This window comes from Piliocolobus tephrosceles, chromosome 6 (assembly GCF_002776525.5).
Source record: "Piliocolobus tephrosceles isolate RC106 chromosome 6, ASM277652v3, whole genome shotgun sequence".
Classification (NCBI taxonomy): domain Eukaryota; kingdom Metazoa; phylum Chordata; class Mammalia; order Primates; family Cercopithecidae; genus Piliocolobus; species Piliocolobus tephrosceles.
The window spans coordinates 127,655,902-127,671,541 of record NC_045439.1 but is presented as its reverse complement, the minus strand read 5'-3'; the positions used below and the strand labels follow the sequence as shown (position 1 = coordinate 127,671,541).

General features: G+C 48.3%; 1 protein-coding gene across 3 annotated transcripts in view; it reads left to right on the top strand.

The window, feature by feature from the left end:
• Nucleotides 1–15,640, top strand: part of ALDH1A3 (aldehyde dehydrogenase 1 family member A3) — a 36,157-nt gene continuing 20,517 nt past the window's right edge. Inside the window, exons 1-6 of one of the 3 annotated variants that reach the window (XM_023193574.2) lie at nucleotides 1–170; nucleotides 5,474–5,578; nucleotides 7,531–7,671; nucleotides 12,524–12,653; nucleotides 12,971–13,032; nucleotides 13,980–14,108. In XM_023193574.2, the coding sequence (XP_023049342.1) occupies nucleotides 72–170; nucleotides 5,474–5,578; nucleotides 7,531–7,671; nucleotides 12,524–12,653; nucleotides 12,971–13,032; nucleotides 13,980–14,108 (666 nt within the window). In that variant the 5' untranslated portion in view covers nucleotides 1–71. The remainder of the gene's footprint in view (nucleotides 171–5,473; nucleotides 5,579–7,530; nucleotides 7,672–12,523; nucleotides 12,654–12,970; nucleotides 13,033–13,979; nucleotides 14,109–15,640) is intronic. The other 2 variants (XM_023193575.1, XM_023193576.2) reach the window with 2 other exon arrangements.

Here is a 15,640-nt window from a genome sequence, read left to right as displayed (position 1 = left end):
CTGCGCAGTGCCCAGGCCGAGCCGGTGCGCCGCAGACTAGGGCGCCTCGGGCCAGGGAGCGCGGAGGAGCCATGGCCACCACTAACGGGGCCGTGGAAAACGGGCAGCCGGACAGGAAGCCGCCTGCCCTGCCGCGCCCTATCCGCAACCTGGAGGTCAAGTTCACCAAGGTGAGGTGGGCGCCCCTCCCACCCGACGGCTGCCAGCCTCTGCGCTGGGCAGCCAGCTTCGGGGCGGCGTGGGCGAGGGACCAGTAGGCCGAGGGTCCGCCGGGCGCTCCCGAGACCCGAACTTCCCTGCCGGGGCTCGGCCCTCTCGAAACCGCACCCTTTGCGGGGCATCTTGGGCGGGATAGCCGGCGGCGGGGCTCGGCGCTGTGAGCCTCGAAGGCGGGAAACCGAGGCCGTCTAGCGCCCGCGCGGTGCCAGGCTGCACGCATCCCTGCGAGGCCCCGACGTGTCCCTTCACTGCTTTGATCACGAGTGGAGGTGCGCGCCGCGTTGACTAGGAGCGCGGTGGTCTCCCTCCCCAAAAACCCTGGGATGATTTCCCGGGTGGACGCGTCTGGCTTTGAGAGAGTCAGAGGTGCGTTCTCCGAGAACGCCAAGAGAGAGTCCGGGAGCCAGATGGCGGAGCTGCAGTTAGAAGACTGGGCAAACAGGTCCTCTGAGCAAAGCGCATCGGGCACCTTCCGTGCTTAGTTTATACCCAGCTCACCAGCAGAACTAGGGGGAGTAGGAAGGTGCTCACTTACTGATGAAACCTCCCCGGAGCCCAGAGGTCCCAGTGTTTACAGGCAAGGAGCGCGATTCGAAAGATCGCAGATCTGGGCCTTTGGGAAGCGGTGGGTGGCAAGGCCGAACGGCCAGGCTCCGTCGCGCCGCAGAAGCGCACGGTTCTCTGCCTCCTTGCGCTGTGGGCTGGGAGGCTAGAGAGTTGGCAGAACGGTGAGATTACCTGCCTGGGGCAGAAAGGAATAAAAGAAGATGGTAAGGCCTCCGAGGCCTCTGAGCTGGGGCTGAGGAGGGCCAAGAGACCCGGGTGCGGAAGCGCGACCCAATGGAGGACACCCCCAGGCTGTCTGGGGTGCGCTTCTGTCCGTGGACCGGTGCTGGGGCACTTTAGAGGCACAGGCCAGGCCAGCCATTGCATTCACTTTCCCCACCTTTGGCTTCTCTTGATTTTTGCTTTTATCCATAGCCCCCAACTCCAGCTGACACCGCACTTAGAGAATTTCCTCATCCGTTTTACTTTAAAAAGTAGCAATTATCTTTCTCAAAGAGTTTTAATCAAGCGGAGAAAGTTACAGGGCACTATGTGTGGCCTTCGGATTTAGGTCTCTTGGCACTTAATTCCCAATGTCCGCTGAGCCTCTGATCACATGACATTTAAATTAACTGTTTTCAGAAGGCTCTGTAATCAACAAAGACACGTTGCTGTAAACTAAACGCTGAAAATTATTCTTAATGTAGTGTTCTTTGTAATATCAGCTTCAGAGTGAAAATTCCAACACGAATTCTGGGAAGAGTGAAAATGATACCTTAATTTTGTAAGACCCTAGCCCTAGGTGCTTGGCTGCTGCTGCGGGTGGTGAAGTGGGGCGGTTGTTTGTTTTCTTTTGGTTGTACAGGATTTCAAAATACTATATATAGAAACAAGAAAGTAAATGTATTATAGTCCTTTTACTTTTTACGTTTTTGAGTCCTATCAGCAATCTGACCACATACAAAAAGTTTACCTCTTTCTCTATGATTTTTAGGACACTTTTAAAGTGTAAATGTAGCCCTTATGGCGATCTTAGACAATTCACAGAGCAGTGATTGCCTGTCCTCTTAGTGAGTGCGCAACCTTTGCCAGTTAAAGGGAACCAGTGCAGGAGTGAGGTTGAGGGAAGGTGGTCGATGGGCCTGGAGTGCTGGGATCTTGAGGGGTCTCCCAGGCGATGAAGGACCCAACTGCCTCACACTGGCTGCTCCCTCCCCACCCGTTGAGGGACAGTGCTGCTGCTTGCTCTGTCCTGGCTCCTGGCCCATCTCTGCAGAGACCTCCCCATAACAGTTGTGGACCCAGGCAGCTTGCGTGGCTGAGGGTGGCCAGCCAGTGCCCTGGCACAGGCCTCAGGGAGCCTGGACAGGAGAGGCCGCCCAGAGTGAGGCTACCAACAGTGCCTGCGAGGGAGGGAGTGGGATAAACTGAAGTTCAGGACTGAGGCCCAGGGTGGGTGAGTGGCCCGGCAGGTGGGTGGCCTGGCAGGAGAGCAGACGGTGGAGCATGGTAGCCAGCAGTGGTCTGCTATTTTCCAAAATTGACTCACGGTGCTTCTCGATAATGGGGCACACACCAGAGTTGGCCCATCTGAGCCCCAGCCCCGGCAGTGCCATTTCCAGGGTGGTCCAACTTTCAGAAGGATGACTTTGTCAAAGCCCCTTCATTCGTCCTCACATGTTAACATTGCATTCTCTAGGGTCATGCTGTATGATTCTGGAGAGCTGAGAGCCCCTCCAGGGTCCCCACACAGATCTCAGAGGATGGAAGTCCCTTCTAATTTAGGGGGCCTCTTTCTTTCCTTATAAAATTTCTTCCAGTAGCAGAGATTCTCTTCAAAGTTTTCTGATTTTAAAACACCAGTTTTTATTATCTCTCTTATGAAAAATAAAATTCCCCCAAATCTCCTTTTCTGCAAGCATATTCTTTTTGAGTTTAGCTGAGTGGCCTGTTGTCAGATGGAAGTTACTGGAAATCGGCGTCAATAGGATTCACTTGCATGACTGCTATCTTCACCTCAACCTGAGACACCTTACAGCTCAGTCCTGATTCCATGTCATTCTGTTCCTTTTGTAAAATGTGAACCATGTCTACAGCTCAATGTAGCTTCATGCTATACCTCTATAAGGTTTGTTGTATGCTAATCCACAAATCAAAGACAACAATTCCTTCTAGACCCTTTACTCTGATTTGGAGTTCAGAACAATACAACCAGCATAATCAGTAGGCATATTTATATACCTTTTCCTTATATTTGTGCTTTTGTTTTGTTTTTGTGGAGAGAAAAATCAACAGTAGAAACCACTTACAAGATTACTTACTACTGTAGTGTGGTATAAAGAAAAAGATTTTACAAAATTAAAAACATAGTGATGGGAAAATACGGTTAGAGTCAGTCTGATTTTTTTTTAGGGTTACTGGTTACAGATCAATGTCATGAACAAACAGTAATTTTTTTTGGAGGAGCGTGCTTGGAGATGAAGTATAGCAGACATCCGATCATTGTAATCTGTTTTCAGTCCCCGTATTTATATTCTCTTCTGCCACCTTCTCATTTTCCCTCCCCCTTGGAATTGATACCAGGAAGGACCTAGAATCAGCAATTTTCACTGACAGTCTCTATTATCTAACCCACGAAATTTCATCTTTCTACAAATGGGCCCCTCTTCCTGGCTGCACTTTGCTCCCCACACTAACTTAACTCCCTTCCCCGGTTATTAATTTCTCGCTGTTACCAAGTGATGACTTGCTGCATGGCAACAGTGAACTCTCGGATTTAGTTTCAGCTGGAAGAATAAACCTGTAATTGTAGCCTGACCTTCTCCTGGTGCACTTCCCTGGGGGCCTGGCCTCACCTTGGAGATGCTAAGCTTCCAGAAGCCAGACAGGCACATCCCGCTGGTGACAGATGCTCTCAGTTCTGGATTCCAAACTGGGGGGCAGCTGGTCTCTGCTCACCTGCCCAGCCAGAGTCTGCCTCCTGTGCTTGGTCCCCAATGGACTCAGACCAGGCTTCCTTACCCATGAGCTTCAGAGGTTTTTGTGGGTTTGTTTTTTTGTTTTGTTTTGTTTTTTGTTTTTGTTTTTGTTTTTTGACATTCTATCAACGTTTAAGTTCTGGGGTACATGTGCAGGATGTGCAGGTTTGTTACATAGGTAAATATATGCCATGGTGGTTTGCTGCACAGATCAACCCATCACCAGGGTATCAAGCTCGAGCTGTGGAGTTTATACAGGAAGCTCAATACAGAGAACGTAACCAAGACGCATTCGTAGGAGATGGCTGCCCTCTCTCACCTGTCGTCACTGGGGAGTCAAATATTCCAAATGAATCAATTTCACAATAATTGAAATTAGCCCTTGGGGGATGCAATTCTTCCTTTAAAAGATTCACAGAGAAGTAAAGTAAAGCTATGTATATACCATATGCAGATAGAGGTAAAAACGGAACCTGATGAACTAACTCTGTACTCAGAAATTATTGATGGCATTTTACCTGATAGACATGCATGTTAGCCATTTCTGCCACAGAGGTTTTTCTGATGCTTTGATAGGCTGTGATGAGGAAGCCATTCCAAGTTGGTGTAGCAGGAGTTTGTGTGTCTTCTGGTTGGGCAGCCGGGGACCTCCGTGCTGTCGGAATGTGTTTTGTGTATTGTCTGTCATGTCTGTTCCTAGTTCTTCTCCAAAAGCCCTCTCTTTTAATGTGACATTATTAAGACAATTAGAACTTAGTGTAAACTAACAGTAAATAGTACATATGTTTCAGTGCATGAAGTTCATATGTTCTTCTTAGTTTGCTCATGACATCTTGTTAAAAAAATTTTCACTTTCATCTGCATTCTGGATCACCGAGGTTCCCAGAAAAGTGATTTCTGTGGGTTATATAAACAGTTATTCGTGACATCTCTTAATGTAACCTGGAAAGTTTCTAACCCAGACATTTAACTTTGTATTTCAACACTGGTTTCTTGTCAAGCCTCGGAGGTTTTTGTGCGTTTTGGTTTTTTTGTTTTGTTTTGTTTTGACATTTTATCAACTTTTATTTTAAGTTCTAGGGTACATGTGCAGGATGTGCGGGTCTGTTACATAGGTAAACATGTACCATAGTGGTTTGCTACGAAATTACACATTTTAAGGGGAATGCTGGGGAGGGACATGCTGATGTGCATTGGTGAAAACTGAAGGGTAATGGTGAGATCCTCCTCAAATTGAGCTCCTTGGTAATCAGTCTTGCTGAGTGTTGCCGCTGAAAGCAGAAAGGGAGTGCTCAGTTTGTCCTTACCCTTCAGGGGCAGGCGGACTGCTTGGGACTTTTATATACATAAACCTATTGACTCTTCTTACAAAGTCTATGAGGGTATAATATTCCATTCACAGCCTCTATTTAACCATTTAACTTAGCCATTCCTCTGTGAATCCATGTTATTGCTGAAAAAATAATAATAATTTAGAAAAAGTCTCTAATTGACTTTAGTTTTATTTGACCAAAACTTGAATTTTGAGTCTGTCCTGGTTGATCTGTTGGTCATGTGATCCTGGGACTCTGTCCCCCTCTGGGTCTCATCTATAAAATGTTGAAGGGGAGAGGGAAGCAGCAGGGAGGAAGGTGGACAAGATGGATAAGACGTTACCTAAGGTCCTTAGCATATTGACATTACATGATTTTGATCTAAACCTAATTCGTTACACTTCCTTTCCTGGTTAGATATTTATCAACAATGAATGGCACGAGTCCAAGAGTGGAAAACAGTTTGCCACATATAACCCTTCAACTCTGGAGAAAATATGTGAAGTGGAAGAAGGAGATAAGGTAAATACTTAAAAAAAAAAAAAGTAATTCAATTATAGATGACCAAAGGATAAGGAAGCAGTTTGGCTTAGCTATAAGATAGAACTGGCCCGTCCTAGGGGCAGGGCCTGGGCTAGCTGCATGAATTGGCATGTAGTTCTCAGACATATGGCACAGAATGGGATCAATTACTGATGATCCTCTGCAGGGAATCATTCTCCTTTGATAGATGTTTCTCCATCTATGAGGATGACCTCAGCTATCCTCATCATATGGCTAAAGGAAAGGTTTTTTTGTTTTTTGTTTTTTCAATTATTTGGACCTGGAGGCATTAAAGAATCTTTCCATAAAGCATTTCCGGCTGATGTGTTTCAACAAATGCAGCATTCTGGCAGGAGACATTTTAGAAAAAAAATAGACTTGAAGGAAAAAAATAGTTGCTACCTGGGTGATGCTGGGATAGTTAACAATGTAACCACCAGATTTCTTTTCTCCTAGAAATTTACAAGAGCATGGAAAGTGGTAACTTTTATCACTCTACTTCCAAGTGCAAGGTCTATATCGTAATACGGAAGTTAAGGGGCTTCTGAATGTGTCCTTTATACATGGCAAGGCCATTAAATCTATTTTGAATGTTAGTGCAGAGGTAAAGCCCTTCCACTGAGGGCAGGGAGATGTAAATGTTTCTTCAACCGCTGGAGCACTGGACTGATGTTCTTAGTCAGCAAACTGAAGACGTTGGAAGTGGATGGACTAAAGGGCGTGTGCAGAGTAGGCTTGGATTTTATCCTGCCCATGAGTTTTGTGACAGATGTGCAAATGCACAGTAGCTGCACCTATACAGACCCCTCTCTGTCTGGCACCTCATAACAGGCTCTGCTAACAAAGAAAGTGGCACAGAGGAGCTCGTAGAAAAATGTGAGGGCATCGGGGGGAAGCCATGACATGGAATGGGGTTTCTACTAGGAGACTCCCAAGCACCTTGTACACGTGCTGGGAGGAGAACGAGACCCTTTCCTTGGGCCTTGATTTCTCCCTTGGTCTGAGTGACTGTTCTGAGCCAGAGGCCACCCCACACTCTGCAGCTGGAGAGGTCCTGGTCTCCACCCCAGAGCGTGGGGCAAGGAATTCAGTGTCCCACATCTCCCCTGCCAAGCTTCTGCTCACCCCCAAGCCAGCTCTGGACACACGGAGTCTCAGTAGAGTCACTCCTGCCTGGTGTCTGGCATCCACTTCTTGCTGTACCTTCTAGAAAGAGAGAGGCATGGAGGGGCCTTCGAGATGAATGTGGCCCATTTTCCTGAGAAGAAGAAAGAATGACACAGCTCTCAATGGCCCTCACTTCTTTCCTTTTAGAAAGAAGGTTCTGTTGTGATTATGCTATCAGTGCACAAACGATCCAGTTCTGCTCCCATGGGGTGAGTGAGGCTGAAGGGAGAAAAAGGCCTCCATGTTCCTCCCTGTCTGCGAACTGTTCCATGATGGTCAGTTCTGCAATCCAGAAAGGAACGAATTTCCCCATTCTCACTCTTGGACCACCAGTTCCCAGCTGGAATAAAATGCCGGACAGCCATTTCCCACCTGATCTCTGAACAGCAGGCTTGTGTGTGTTCACAGTGAGCCAGCCAGTGGAAAGTCCTTCAGTCCTTTGGTCCCCCAGAAAAATACTCAGGGTCGGTGACTTTATGACATATTTTTAAATGCTTTTTATAATCAGAAACAAACATTTTTGTTTTTTTGACCACTGTAGAAATATTAAGATGATATTTGACCACTGTAGAAATATTAAGATGTAAAGAAGAAAAAAATCACTTGAATGCTCCCAGCCACTCAAGTGATTGAAAAACTTGCTGCTGCTTGCAGCCTGTCTGCCAGCGGCACAATTCTGCTGTTCTCTGTAACTGACAGCCGCGAACCCAAACTGCAGTCACATCAAAAGATGACACCCTCTCTCTGTTGTTTTGACCACTCAGCCCGATGTGGACAAGGCTGTGGAGGCTGCACAGGCTGCCTTCCAGAGGGGCTCGCCATGGCGCCGGCTGGATGCCCTGAGTCGTGGGCGGCTGCTGCACCAGCTGGCTGACCTGGTGGAGAGGGACCGCGCCACCTTGGCCGTGAGTACACGCACATGGGGGCCGGTGGGGGATGAGCCAGCCTCAGTGAGGGTCCTGTCCCCCATGCGTTGTGGGAAAAAAATATCAGGGTCCTGGTTTTGTGTGGTCGCGAGTCTTTTCCATCCTTTGAGATACAGCTCTCCGGCAATACGTGCAAGTGTTGATGCCTCTGGACCGAATCCCTTTCATTTTGAAGTCAGACTTTTGTCCTCTGCAGCTCAGCTTCTTGACCAAGTGGTTGTCTGTAGGAAGTTCAGCTGTATCAGTGGTCTCAGACTTGGGGCACTCACAGATTGGTGACTATGAGCTGGGCCATATCCTGGTACCATCTGTATGTTTGTGTACTTAACTTTTTTCTTTTTTGTATTAACTCTCTTTTATTTATTTTATTTTATTTATTTTTTGAGACAGAGTCTCCCTGTCACCCAGGCTGTAGTGCAGTGATGCAATCTCGGCTCACTGCAGCCTCTGCCTCCCAGGTTAAAATGATTCTCTTGCCTCAGCCTCCTGAGTAGCTGGGGCTACAGGTGCCCGCCACCATGCCTGGCTAATTTTTGTATTTGTAATAGAGACAGGGTTTTGTCATGTTGGCCAGGTCTTGAACTCCTGGTCTTGAACTCCTGGCCTCAGGTGATCTGCCGGCCTTGGCCTCCCAAAGTGCTGGGATTACAGATATAAGCCACTGTGCCCACCCTTAACTCCCTTTTAAACTTAAGTTCAACCTCATCCTAAGAAACAATATTCATGAAATCACAGATTTGATGTGCTAATTTTATTTTTCTAATACTTATTAAAATAAATGCCACCACTTAACATAGAAAAAACTGTTCCCATGTGACCTAAAATTATTCCTCAATCACCCCTGAACTGGCTAGTAGCAACCATATGTGGGGTGGTGGTGAGGGCAGGATAGCCTGGTTATAGGAAACCTCAGAGTAGGAAAGACGTAGGTTCAAATCCCCACTCTGCCACTTACTAGCTGTGTGACTTTGGACAACTTGTGGAACCTCTCTGAGATTTACTTCTTCATGTAAAATGTCACCAATAATGATAATTCAGTAGTGTAAGAATGGTATATTTAAGATTCTAGGCAGAAAAAAAAAAATTCTAGGCAGAGTCCCCAGGCATGCAGTAAGCACTAAATGATAACTATTATTAATAATAGCAGTTATCATAATAAGGCCACGTGGAGACCCATTTTCTAACCTCAGCTATATGCACTGCTCGCCAGTAATTTCTAGTTACCTTAGGTGGGGAGATTGATGCAGCATACCCCCTGAGGTTGGGCTGCGAAGGCATTCATCAGTTGTAAATCCATTCTTTAGCAGGATCCTCAGACTTTCCTCTGGTCTTGAGGGGGTGATCAGAGGCCACGTTGGACTGTGAGGTCCTTTGCATCCTGTCCTTGCACATCTCAGCCTCTTGTTTTTAAAAGTTGTTCCAAACTTTGAGGCCCGGTTGTAAGGGAGGAAATCTCCTTTTTGGCCTTTGATTTGGAAAAATGGTTTTTCTGATGTCGGGAACAAGCAGTAGGGTAGCCACTGTTTAAAGGAGGGTGTCAGCCAGGACACGGAAATTGCTGTTGCCCCTGAATGTGTTTCTTAGGGTGGAAGAACTCTCAGGCCTTACTCTTGGGTGCATTTCCCTAAGGGTGCATCAACACAGAAACTCAGGCTCTCCTTCCTTCCTTCCCAGTCAGCCCAGCCAGTCCACATGTTCCCCGGGTGAGGGTAGCTCCCTCCCAGGGTAAGCGCTTCTCTCTGAAGAGCCTCTGGTTTCTTCCTGCAACGTAAGCCAGCCTCAACACTCAAGCTGCCAAACTGGCTTTTTCAAAAACATTTCTGTTTTAACCCGGCATGAGCTCATCAGTCAGCAATGTCCGTGTGGACTAATAGCAGGCTAGAGAGGATGTGCCCTGGGCACCCCCCGAACCCTGTCCTTAAGTGTCAGTATCATCTTAGAAGCAGAGGCTGCAAAGCCACCTTCATCTTCAGCGTGCCCCATTGTCCTGGCACGACTGTGTTTTGACAGCAGACAGAGCTTTGGAGGACCTCAGAATGCAAACCCAGCAAATCTCTTCTGCCACTGGGACCTCGCTGCCCACAAGAAATAAGATCCAGCTCTTTGCCACAACATGAAAGGGACAAGAGAATTACTGGCAAACACGGTTTTTAAAACTCCGACCACATCACAAGAGAGCGCCCCTTGCTCTCCACCTCGATATGATTTCCGTGCATGTTCATGGAGCGTGTTCTCTTGCCGGCTCAGTGGTTTGACAGAGCTGGGTGTTTATTTCTGTGCTCAGTGTCTGGAAACAGATGTGGGGGATCCAGCAGCCCCTGGATGGCTTTCCTTTGCTGGGGCACCCAGGCCCCATCTCTGCTCTTTGGGTGCTCATTTTGGGAGCTCCCAAGCAGAAGCCCTCCCTATCCACTCTCCTTTTCACCCCAAATGCCACTTCTGGGTCCTCTAGTTGTAAGCCCTGCCGTGCTGTTTTCCTGGCACTTTCCCATCATTCTTTAGTATCTGAGGGTTATGATGAGTTAATTTCTCAGGGGGCACATTTTTCTCTTAAAATGCTAAAGGAAATAAACTTAGGAGTGGCTATGGTTTACTCATGATTGAGCCACAATAACAAGTTGTTTAAAGGATGACTGTTTCAATATGTAGTTAGCACTTATACTCACTCACCTGCAGAAGTTTTTTTCTAATAATTTCCCATCTAAACCTATCATGACCTGGGTTCTGCTCAGAGAAAATCCATAAAACCAACCTGGTAAATTCATGTTGTCATTCCAGTAAGCAAACTTGCTGAAGTTAGTAATAAAAACAAATAGCAATGCTTGTTGAATGCTCACCATCACCCGCCTTGTTGAGCTGTAGGATTTTTTATCTCACTTCAGAGATGAGAAACTGAGGCCCAGAGAGGTTAAATAACCTCTCCTAGGTCACTCAGCCAGAGGCGGTAATCCAGGACTGGAGGCAGAATGTTGGCTCCATGTCTTGCACTTACCCTCAGTGCTGGATGTTGAAGTCCTCTCTCTTTTTCCATCCCAGAAAAGAGCAAAGAATAAACTCCTGGTTCCACTGACAGATATGCAGTTACTGTCTGGCAAAGGTCAGTCTTAGAGGCCTTTTGGCACTATTTGCAATTGCTAGATTTCCCCTGGAAAAATGGAAGTTCACACTTGAGTGAAAATCTATAGGAACCAACAACAGTAGAGTATACTTGATGTCACATTGGCCTAACTCAGTCCCTGAGCGGCAGCTGCTGGGGGCAGAACACACACCCCCAACCTAGACCAGTCCTGTGGTCTTCAGCAACCCAGTGCCCTGTCTGGGTCCCCAGGTGAGGATCACCAAGCCCTTCTCTGGTGCCTAAAGGGAAGATGATGATAATCAGTGTAATCATCAGTGTTCTCATGTGAACACCAATCTAGCACTGTGGTTGGTGCTCTGTGTCCACTGACTCCTTTCACTCTAATACTGGCCCTGTGAGGTAGGAACCGTTATTATTCTTATTTACAGATGAGGAAACTGAGGCAGGGAGCAATTCCAGGACTTACCCAAAGCCCACTTACTTACCTAGGGTTCAGCAGATGTGGTTGCCTCCTAATTAGAGGGGGCTTGGTTCATTCCTGAAGCAAAGGGGAGCTGGGGTAGCCTGAGCATCTGGAGTGGCTGTCCTGCAGTCTTTCCAGGCACACGTGTCCAGGAGCAGCCTCTAAAGGCCGGTTGCTGTGCTGGCCGGAAGTTGATGCCCCGAATTCAGCTGCTGCCTCACTGGGTGGCCTTGGCCAAGTCACTGGACCGTTAGTGTCTGTGCCTGCACCTTGAAGTGGGAATACAGTCACGGAGCTCAAAGGGTGAGACGTCGGGGAGTACGCTGGGGTTAAAGCCCTGGGCCTGAGGAGGGGCCTGGGTGAGATATTGGGGAGGGTGCTGGGGTTAAGGCCCTGGGCCTGAGGAGGGGCCTCTCCTTCCTTTGTCAATCATCACCTCACTCTACTGACTCTTTCACAAGAATCCAGCCCTGGGCTATGTGTCAGGGCGGCCACTTCCTGCAGAGGCGGATGACTGGCGGTTTCAGCACTGGGCTCAACTGGGGCCACTTGTCTGAGGGACAAAGGGGTTCTCTTCCACCCAGGCTGGAAATAGAAAAGAATCCCTGCCATTGAGTGGCTGCACACTCGCCCTGGGTAATCACCTCCCTCACCAGCAGGGCAGTCTGCTCCCTTCCGACTCTGCATCCGACTCTGCATCCGGCTGGACTCTGCAGTGCAGGAGGGAAGGATTGCATCTTTGTGCTGGGGGCACGACCCTTCTTGGCTCGGTCACTTTCCACAGCCACGCTGGCCAGCCTGGCTGAGAAGGAAGAGCCTACATCTTCCCTTTCTCTTTTGTTCGAGGAGGGCAGCTCCCACTGCAGCCACCCCAAAGCCAGCTAACCTTCAGAGAGCTTCCTGGGAACACACAGGCACGCACGACTGGCCACACGGCAGAGGCCACTGTGCTACAGATGGAAGATCAGATGCCAGTGTGCATTCCTTCCCAGCACAGTTTTAAATCTGCCTTGCCTCCATGCATCCTTCAAAGAGGGTGCATGTCTATGTTCCGGCCCACCACCCCGCAGCCCACTTTAGGTGTTTTGAAATAAAAGCAATCCTCACACTCAAGGACAGGCCTCACTTTACATTTGGTGTCATGCTTTCTGAAGAGGTACATCTGACTGTGAGGTCTACAGAGTGATGTCCTAGGACTGTGTTCTCTCCCCAACTTCCATCTTTAACAACCTGACAGTACAAAAGAAAAGCAAATCATGTCCAAAACAGACATCATCTTGTTATTGCAGGCCTTGGAGACGATGGATACAGGAAAGCCATTTCTTCATGCCTTTTTCATCGACCTGGAGGGCTGTATTAGAACCCTCAGATACTTTGCAGGGTGGGCAGACAAAATCCAGGGCAAGACCATCCCCACAGGTGAGCAAGGTGGATTATAGCTTATATTATAGCTTATATTATAGTCCCTTTGGGGCTATGTCTTTTCATTAATCCAGAGCCCCTCCTGACTGTTTCCCCAAGTCACCATTCCCAGCCCCACTCCCTCTCCAAATGGTACTGCCAATTCTTCTTCTAAGAACTTCACTTTTAAAGTTGAGGTCAAATCATTTCTGTGTATAATAGACAAGACTTGAATCTGGCACCCTTGTTGGTTTCTTTCCTGTCTTTTTATTACTTCAAGTTTCTAACCTGGATTAAGTGAGTGTGTCCTTTCCCACCATGTAACCCTCTTCCAGATGACAACGTTGTGTGCTTCACCAGGCATGAGCCCATTGGTGTCTGTGGGGCCATCACTCCAGTAAGTATGGCAGCTTTTCTCAGTAGATTCTATGTAGATCCCGCCCCACTGCCCTGTGTCCTTTGGACTCAATTTCTGGTGTGTTTTTATCTGATTGCACCGGCATTGAACAAGCATTTTCTTTGTGGCATGGAACTCCATGCTTGGGGGCTGTAGAGAAGGATTAGACCCCATTTCTGCTCTCCTAAGGCCGGCTTTAGGCATGCCACAGAAAGCACTGTGCATTCCGGCCAGAGTGGTCAGGAATGGCCAGCATTCCCAGGAAGGTGGTCTCTTAACTGAGCCTTAAAGATAAGAAAGACTTGTTCAACAACAAAAATCATTTTCCAAGGAGTAGGAATGGCCTAGGAAAAAGTGTAGAGGTGTCTGGGCTACTTGGAAGGGAACAGCAGGAAAGCTGGTGGGGCTAGAGCTCAGGCAGGAGCAAAAGTGAGGAAGAGGGTGCACATACGTGGCAGGTGGTGTGGGCCAGCTTCCAGCAGCTTTGGCTGCCAAGGAGCCGGGACTTCATTCACTGGGCAGTGGGGATGCTTATAGGTGCCCAAGAAATGCAACAGTGTTGCCCGTCTGTTTGGGACGCCTCTGGCCATTGCAACAACAGCCAGGTAGGAAGCTGGAGAGCCAGGTAGCAACCTGAAGTGAGGGTTGGAAAAGTGCCCATGGAGGTAGGGAGGAGGACACGTCTTCAGCAGACGTTTTAGAGGGGGAGGTAGAACACATACAACAGCATCCTCTTTGCAAAGGCTACCTGTTAGTACCACCCAGAATGCAGCTTAAGAAGTGCTGTGCAGGAATGCAGTTCTGATCATTGCACACTCCTATGTTACCCCATATACCCCAAATCCAGACCATGAAAAGCAAGTGTCCTCCACAAAGGCATCACCGGGAACATGGGACAGGGTAGGAGGGTGGATCTGGGCCCCCAAAGCCCCTGTGCTCTGTCGCAGTGGAACTTCCCCCTGCTGATGCTGGTGTGGAAGCTGGCACCCGCCCTCTGCTGTGGGAACACCATGGTCCTGAAGCCTGCGGAGCAGACACCCCTCACCGCCCTTTATCTCGGCTCTCTGATCAAAGAGGTGAGACATCCAAAAAGAAAATATCACGTGTTCTTGGTAACATTCCCACTCCTAGGAACCAGGCCACCGTCACGAGATGGGACAGTGGCAGACTGCTGGCAATCGAGTGGGAAGGGAATGACTCCCAGTGTTTTGCTTGGCGACTGCACGTTCTTTCTCCTGCTTGTGGCCACTGAGCTGGAGAAACTCCATTCCTCCCAGTGGTCCTAATGAGAATGCTTAACTCTTATTATGGGCTCAAACCTATGGTTGAGGACTCAGTGGTTTGTCTAGAGAATTTGCATGGGGGTCAACCAAGAGGGAGCCAAATATTTGGGAGGTTCTCTGGGATTTGCATTCTCAGTTTATGAAATGGTCTGTTTTTCTCTGGAGGGGTGGCCTTGCCAGCTCCAGCTGGGCAGCTGCAGCTATCTGTGTGCCGGGTCCCTGCTAATCAGTACCCTCTGCTCTGAATGCAATCTCTTCTCCCTCAGGCAGCCAAAACTTAGGGAAATAGAGGCCCAAAGGGACACCTCCTTCCAGACTTACCTTTTGTCATTCCATCCCCATGTTGTATGGAGCAAAGATTTAGAGAAAGCAACAGAAAGCAAAGAGGGACAGAAGGAAAGATCCATTCCTTTCTCTTCTTAGTCGGACTGATATGACTGGGAGGCAGGTCCACGGTTGCTTGGAGGCGAGGTGGGAACAGCTGGTGATGAGTCAGTTTCTCGCTTTCCTTTGGTGATGTGGGGCATAATTAAGTCACACTGGTGAGACTTAGGAATTTGAAAATCCCAACTGTGAAGAAACAGTGCCTAAAAATCTAAAGACTCAAGCACCGTGCCTAAAATCTTGACCTTCTGAAACAATGTGTTCTAAGTAAGCCTCAGGACAGGTGGGGAAGAGCGTCCTCCACCTTGTTTGCTTTTCTTGCCTGATAAAGAGGCTTAGTATATGAAAAACACGAGGCATGAACATGAACGAGGTGGCAGTCCCTGCCTTCCAGAAGGGCTTGCTCCAGGTGAGACCTAGGTTGAACAAGCAAATAACTTTAAGGGAGTGATACCTTGTCACCATTTGGAACAATAATGGGTCTGATTAATAAATGAAAACTGGGCCGGGAGCGGTGGCTCACGCCTGTAATCCCAGCACTTTGGGAGGCCGAGGTGGGAGGATCAGGAGGTCAGGAGATCGAGACCATCCTAGCTAACATGGTGAAACCCCGTCTCTACTAAAAATACAAAAAATTAGCCAGGCATGGTGGCAGGTGCCTGTAGTCCCAGATACTCGGGAGGCTGAGGCAGGAGAATAGCATGAACCCAGGAGGTGGAGCTTGCAGTGAGCCAAGATCCTGCCACTGCACTCCAGCCTGGGTGACAGAGCGAGACTCCATCTCAAAAAAAAAAAAAAAAGAAAAGAAAAGAAAAAAGAAAACTGAAGCTCTGGGTAGATGTTTTGCAGGTGCCTCTGATCCTGGGCAGGGGGTTGTGATCAAGCTGCCCCTCTCCCCTTAACACATGCACACACACTCTCTCTCTCTCACACACACACCC